This window comes from Octodon degus, unplaced genomic scaffold (assembly GCF_000260255.1).
Source record: "Octodon degus isolate 3935 unplaced genomic scaffold, OctDeg1.0 scaffold00052, whole genome shotgun sequence".
Lineage (NCBI taxonomy): Eukaryota > Metazoa > Chordata > Mammalia > Rodentia > Octodontidae > Octodon > Octodon degus.
The window spans coordinates 1,109,865-1,117,538 of NW_004524628.1; the positions used below are offsets into that span (position 1 = coordinate 1,109,865).

Below are 7,674 nucleotides of genomic sequence, written 5' to 3' on the forward strand. Positions count from 1 at the left end.
TCCATTAGCCATGAGCTAAATAAACCTTTCATTCCTTCATTTTTGGTGTCAGGTACTTGCCCCAGCAATGAGAAGAGAGTAACTGAGAGGTCCCTTAATTATCCATCACCATCTTTCATGTTAAGTCATTTCATAGATGTATTCAGAGGCAGCAAGATATTTTTAGGCAGAAAGCCCAACAACAAATTTCCCTTTCTTTTATAGCTTAAGATTCTTCTGCTTATTCCCCATTTAACCTGATTTCTAGTTCTGAAAATAGAACACAATTGTAGGAATTCTGCCTCCTCTTGCGGGTTGATGCCTTATGACAATGTCTATGTCCAAAGTACTTTGGAAGCTAGAATTGAAGTCAAAGCAATATTCTCTGCATGGGGAGAAACCTTCAACTCACCTGACTTTAGCTCAATGTAGTCAACACAAATTCAGTGACAAAGGTTTTCCCCACTTCCTGGGTCATAACAACTGGAGATTGTCCTGTGGAGTCAGCAGCAATGAACCAGCCAAGGAAGGCTGCTGACTCGAAGGTTGAGGTGCTGCCAACTTCATTGTGATAAAAGAGAAAGGGTTTCTCAGGCTCTGGGTAATGATAGAGATTCCTTATGGTCCTTTCCTGAAAGGTGAGAAGGAGAACTCAGGGAGAAATATAACTACGGGAACTGTTCCACATTCCTTGAACTTTGATATCTCATATCTAAGATTGTATTCCTCATTCCCTAGAGCAAGCATGGAGACTGCCATTTCATACCAGGGCATTAAGAATAATGTACCCCGAATACTGTTGCATGTGTTAGAAGTATGATAAAAACTCAAGCCACAAAATTTAGTGATCCTTAACATGAGGAAGAGGATACTGACATACAAGTTTTTGAAAAAAATGAAGTACTACTTTTGCCATTATGTATTCGCAGATAAATGGAGACACCCAAAGGACATTGAATTCTGAATGAAAAAATAATTATTTTATGTCAGGTTTCTCCAACCTCAGCACTCCTGATATTTTGAGCAAGATCATCCATTGCTGTCAAAGGCTTTGTCATGCATTACAAACTGTAAACAGCTGTTTAGCAGCATTCTTGATCCCTACCCTCTAGATGAAAGTAGCATACCTCATCCCTATGTGACAACCAAAAATAGATGTATTTCAGCAAATGTCCAGGCAGCACAATAAGCCCTCATTGAAAACCATTGTTTTACATCTTGCCATCATATTGAGTGTCTGCCTATGCTTATTTATTGAAAAAGTAAAAATGAACTCCTGTCCTATCCAGAGACCTAGTGTAATTGTCTTGCTGTAACATATAATATTTAAGGTTTGTTTAATAGTGGAAAAATCACAGCTATTAAAGTATTTATCATTGTTCACTTAAAATTGCAAACTGTTCTTTGTTAAGAAAATAATTTAATAAACTTATCCACTGCTCAGATTGTCCTTGTTGGCTTGGTTTTACCATGTGTATATGTGCATGAGTGTGTGTGTGTGTGTGTGTGTGTGTGTGTGTATGTGTTTTATTAAAATTAAGGATAAATATAAATGTTTTCCCCCTTACTGAATCATTTTTGTAAAATGAGACAGAAAATGATTTTAGGAAGCAAATTTCAAAATACTACCTACATCTTTTATTCTTTTACAATGCATGGAATCCAGAGAGATCAAAATATAAGACCATCAAAAGACTGTATTTTTCCAGAATCTAAAGTCACAATTTCCACAAAAATGGCACCTTATAAAACAAAGAGACTTGTCTCTCCCAGCCAAGCAAGAGAAGACCCTTTTTCTCTATACTCACATTGAGCTGCAGCACAGGCTGACCCCCGATCTTAGTGCACAACAAGCTACACTGAGGCTCCTGCAGTCCCAGGTACATGGGTTTCCCTCTGTCCTTCTCAAGAGTTTCCAGATGTGGGCAGGGATATAAACCAACAATGACTGGGAACATAGTGCAGAAAGTGGCCTTCAGATTATCTTCCAACATGGTATCTCTGAACCAGAGATTTAAGAGCAACAGAGGTTGTAAGCTGCTCTCTGATGCTTACAAAGTGGTCAGTCCACTATTCACCACACAGCCCTGAGGTTCAGGACATCTTTGATGAACACCTTCCACCAGAAACCTCAGCCTCTTGTGGATCCAAAAACCAATATTTCCACAGATCCCATTCTTTAGAAGTTTTACAGAGAAAGTCTTCCACCCTTTCCCACAGATAACTCTTCAGTATCCCCAGAGTCATCTCTCTTCTCTCTGGCTAATTCCAGTAGTCACAGGCAGCTCTCTGACCACCCTGTATTTATAATTGCCCACAATGCTTTTCTCTCTAGACAGGCCCAGGAAACACACCTATTGTGAAATGGAAGGCTCACCACAGGACATAACACAGCACTGCCCAAAGGTCCCTCACCTGGAACCGTATTTGCCTTCCTTGGGGCCATTATGAGGGTCTGGCCCTGAAGGACCCACACACGTTGATTGAGATCTGAAACATGCCTATAGAAAGGCAGTGCCATGGATAATTCTGTAAAGAAAGTCAAAATGAAAATATATAAAGACAGAGGTTCAGAATTCCCCATTCCCTCCCATCCTTTGCCCTTCCACGAGCGTCTTTACCTTTGGACATTGCGTTGGTGTTCTTTCAATGCTTCCAGCACTGAAGTCGTTTACGTGTTAACTGACCCCAGGAGAGGAGGAGCTAAGCCACAGTCTGAACCTGAGTCAGAGACCAGACATGCAGTGACCCCAATCAGAATCTGCACTGCCAAGTCCCACGCCGCTCTGAAAGTTCCCAAGAGGAGGATGGTGAGAGGATGGAAAAAAGGACGAGTCAGAATACAAAATCTGAGGCCATATGGAGGCCTTTCTCCTGAGGGAAAAAGAGGTAAGGATGGAAAAAGGAGGAGGCGGAAGGGCCCCCAAGGCTGCACAGCATTTATTTTCACACTCAAGGTGAATAGCTTATCCATGCTTGCCTCGGACACCCAGTGTTCTTGAGTCTAGAACTCTTATTCACGTGATTTCCCTCAGGTTCTCTGTGTTCCTCAGAATAAAACAGCTTAATCTTGACTTACCTCAAGTGCACCTTGTTCTCAGGATCGGCCTTGCTCTGACCCACAGGTGCAATCTATCTCCAGCTTCAGCCGCATCCTGTACTGCACTTCCGGTTTCTTGGACTCAGTCTGCCTCTCCACAGAAGCAGTTAAACTATGACTCCTGTTCAACCCAGAACCAGAGTCCTAAGAGTGCAGAGAGGCCTCAAGTCAGACGTGATCGGAGGTCACCAGACTCCTCCCTACAGGCTGTAGCCTGTTTACAGAGGACCCAAGTCCCTACTAGTAGAAGCTTTGCCTTCTGCTACACTCAGGTGTTCTGACAGGTTCTACCAATGTCCATGCCTTTTAAACCCACAGAGAAGGAAGGAAGTTCTGCCTCATTAAAGCCAAAGATGCCTAGCACCCTGGGTAATTCAAGTTCCTGCTTCTAGAAAATTCTCTGGTTATTTATAAGGATAAATGTCAATTACAGCAAGTTGTCATTGATACACCCTTTTAAAAAAGGGCATATTAAGCCTGCAAGAGCAATAACCAGGAAATACAGTTACAGGTACTGACTCAGAGAAATAAAAACTTAGGGGAGCATCCCAGAGCCGATGACTCTATTCCAGTGATGTAAAATGGCACACTGAGATGTCATGGCTAACAGCAGACGCCTTAGCAAGGTGGACTGGGAAGGGGGCCAGTCTTTCAGGACATATGTAGCTTCAAACTACTCCTTGTCCACAGTCACCATGTTCTCTGTGGATCTCATGGCAGGAGAAGGCTGACCACTGGAGACCCTTCTGAGTGTCTCAGAGCCACCAGAAATGCAGGATGACCATGAAAGATCAGCACACAGAGAAAGGCCAGCTCCTGAACACTGCTAACCTTGATGAGTAGAGTCTAGGTCACCACCTTTTTACACAAGAAGGGAGCCGGATGCCTGGGGTTCTGAGCTTTCAGTGCCTGACATTAGTGTTTCCATGAAGAGAAGTTAATGCAATGCTGTTGATACTCTTCCCTGCACTTTTGGGTACCTAAGTTCATGGTCTCTATGTAGGATACCAATATCTTCAGCTTCCCACCATAAGAGCTTGCATCATGTGGGGCCAGGGAGATAGCTCAGTAGAATAAGTACTTGCCTGGCAAGTGCAAGCCCTGAGTTCAATCCCTAGTACCGCAAAAAAAAAAAAAAGCTTGCATCCCAGGGACAAATTCTACCCAAGGATAAAGGGACTGTTGGAGACATTCTAGTAGATAAATATCCCAGCCTCCCTCTCTACTGGTGCCACAATACTAAAGCTTCTGACAGGGTCTGTGGTGGATCACAGCCCCAGCTGCTCATGAAGATAACTAGAATTCTCTTTATTGGTTTCCTTAGATCACCTTCTAAATGAACTCCTACATCCCAACTAAGACAGTAGCTGAGTGTTCAAAAGCAAAAGACTAGCACGCGAATGATATGTGTTCAGAATTATGCTTTGCAATATTCCCAAGTCTGCACATCATTGATGCTCAACGTGTTGTCTGTGAGTGATGTACTGGCATCCTCTAGCAGCTTGTCAGAAACATAGAATTTCAGACCCTGCCTCAGACTTAGAGAATCAAGATCTGAAACAAGCACTAAAATACTGTATGTTTCATATACATAGCACACACCCATGCTCAGTAATGTAGTCACACCAAAATGGAAAGAAAAAGACCAGGTCAGGGTGCGCCTGGGGCTTGGAAAATGTCAGCTCGTGAGAACTGCCCTCCTCCCTACCCCCGTGCCTTTTTCTGAACTCTGTGAACCACAGAAAGAACTGTCTCACCAGCTAAACAAACAAGAAGAAAAGATAACAAGCCTTTTCTGGAAATCTGTGGTCAGACAGACTCTCCCAAGCATTTTCACCTCAAAGTTCGCACACACAAAAAGGAAAAATAAAGCGTGGTAACAAAAGCAAGCCCATGCAGCATAACAGAGTGAGTAAATGGAAGATAAATGAGAAAAAAAAGCCATAGCACAGCTAAGACAGAAAAGCAAGAAAGCACGGAAGATAGAAAAGGCGTGGAGAATGAAGTAAGGAAGCCCAGAACATTGTTGGGCTATACAACGAAAAAGCAGGATAGGACAGAGTCATTATTTAAAGAGAAAATAGCTGGGAACATCCTCAATCTAATGAGGATACCAATTCAAATTCAAGAATCACCATAAATCCCAAGTAATACACATAAATAAAAAGACATGCACACTTAAGTTCATCAGAATGAAATTTCATAAAACCAGTGACAGTTATTGGACATTAAAAGTAGCAAGTACTAAAAAGAAAGCATTTACTTCAGAGGAGCAAGACTGGCTGGCAACCGACAATGGAAGCCAGAAGGCAGTAGAACTACATCTCAAGGTGCTGGGCTCTATACTCTGCAAAATTTATTTCTAGATTAAAGGTAAATCAAGTTGTTTTCAGACAGTAATTCAAAGTTCATCCTGAGTAGAGGCACACGTAATGGAATAATGCAGAATGTGATTAAAGCAGAGAATTCTTGGTAACAGAGAAGTGTACATTTTTAGAGAAACAGTTCTTTGTTACTGGCCCTTTTGCGGACAGAAAACTTGACTATGAGGCACCCAGAACTGTTTGTGATTACTTGATTCCTTCAAACCATCAACTCACAAAGTCAGACATTCCCCAAAGCAGTTTTCTGTGAAGTAAGAGTGATTCACCCATTCTGGAGCCTATGTAACCTCAGAGGGCAGGTGGAAGATGCATGAGAAGATAGCCCAGAATCCCATAACTCTTGTGACAGTGGCACCAGATTCCTTTCCTTGGCCTACAGCCATAGTTTATAGTCCCATACAGCCAGATGAATGAGAGGGAGAAAAAGTCCAAGATTGGTTTACAGTCACTTAAACAGTGGAATAGTGGAAGGCAAGCCAAAAAATTAGTAGCAGCTGCACCACAGCCACACATGGGCCAACTAGGGTACCTTGAGAGACAAAGAAAAGAAGAATCTTCTCAATAGACAGATTTATGAATATTGCCATTGGTGATTGATTCACTTTGTATGGAACTAAGAGTGGCATGAGAGTAGGACGTATACAGAATCCTGGACAGCGCACATCTTGGCTGACTGGTCAGAAGACTGAAAGAAAAGCAGATACAAACTAAAGACATATGAATGGATATGTGGGAGTGGGCACAGGTGGAAGGTTTGTATTGTGTGTTAATGACGACCAGAAAGTATGAACCAAAGAAGAACCATCAAACAGCTAACCAGGCAAAAAGACTGCTAGATGATCTTAGCCCATCTGGATCCACTGGCACAGTAACACTGGCAGGATGGGCACACAAACACAGAAGCCATGGCAAGAGAGGTGGGGGCTGCATATGGGTTTAAGAAACTATACTCCCACTGGGGTCAGGTGGAACTAATACTTGTTTGCCAGGATGACACAAATAAGGGCAGACCAATCCTGTGTCTCTGACCATAGTTTTCTCAATACTCAGTGTGGGAATACCAGTCCTGAGACACAACAAATACAATCAGATTCAGGATAATACTTGATGAAGCTACTTCCATAAATCATACAGAGCCTTGGATCCTAAACATGTTAGATAAAAGCAAAATCCTTTAAATGGCTCTTTTATCACTCATTCTTTCTTTCTTCCTCCCTTAACCAAATTTTAGGACATAAGCTCAGTGTTCTAGTGCCATGGCCCCCCTTTATGGTAGCAGGAAACATATTCTAAGACATTCACCTTGAGATGAGCATCAGGTGACAGCCTAAGCTAACCTGGGCACCTGGTAGAGTCTGTGTACTCAAATCTTAACGTAACTCAATGGTTTTCTTTTGTTGTTGTTCCAAATACAAACAACGACAACAACACAACTCTTCCTAGTCTTAGTCCTTCTTCTTTCTAACTCCAAGGTTCTCATCTGTTGGCAAACTCAAGTACTTTTTTTCTTTTTCTGATGTTAATTATCAGGGAGAGGTAAGAAGCTCAGGTCCCGAGGGAGATTAATGAGGGCTTAGGGCGACTTTTCTTCCATCTCCAGGCGGCAGTTCCTCTGAGCCTGCCTGGGTGACACTGGGTGGCACCCATGCTCCATACCCAGCCTTTGTGCTGGTGCTGATCACAGAGGAAATTAAGTCATCCCCAAACTACCAGATTGACAAAGGCCCATCTCTTGCCAGTCTCTCCTCTCCTGCCTGCACCACCACACACCACACACCACCTGCTCCCTGTAATTATAGGTGCTCCCTGTCATTTGTGCTGATGCACTGGGGAAAAAAGAAAGCTAAAAGGTGACTCACTGACTTGGCATGACTAGCCAGGGTGCAGCCATTTCCCTCTCCTCCCTAGCCAGGTGTGCTGTGCTAGGAAGGGGAGTGAGGCACACACTCCCTTCCCCTGGCCACACCTTAAAGCTGTGAACCCTGGAGGCTCTATCAACAGATGCCTGGAGAGGGGCTCGGTGGCAGCCTGTTACAGCTGTGCATGAGGCTTCCATCGTAACCTTCCTAGGTCCTAAAGCAACCTGCTCTAGTCTACAGCTTCTCATAATTCTCTTCAGGGGTCTTGCTGGATTGCTTCTCTCTTATCTGTTTCTTCCCTCTCTGTGCCTTTCCTAATTTTGGTATTTTTTATGATTTTAATGTAATTTAT

The 7,674-nt window shown here is 43.0% G+C and overlaps 1 protein-coding gene across 1 annotated transcript; it reads right to left on the reverse strand.

Moving 5' to 3' along the window:
* Window positions 1–397: 397 nt before the first annotated feature.
* LOC101560334 (interleukin 36 alpha) lies at window positions 398–2,672 on the reverse strand. Its single transcript, XM_004633219.2, has 4 exons — window positions 2,601–2,672; window positions 2,395–2,508; window positions 1,788–1,927; window positions 398–610 (listed from the first exon to the last, which is right to left on the reverse strand). The coding sequence occupies exons 1-4, from the start codon at window positions 2,608–2,610 to the stop codon at window positions 398–400; spliced, it is 477 nt and encodes a 158-aa protein (XP_004633276.1). The 5' UTR covers window positions 2,611–2,672.
* Between the last annotated feature and the right edge of the window lie 5,002 nt (window positions 2,673–7,674).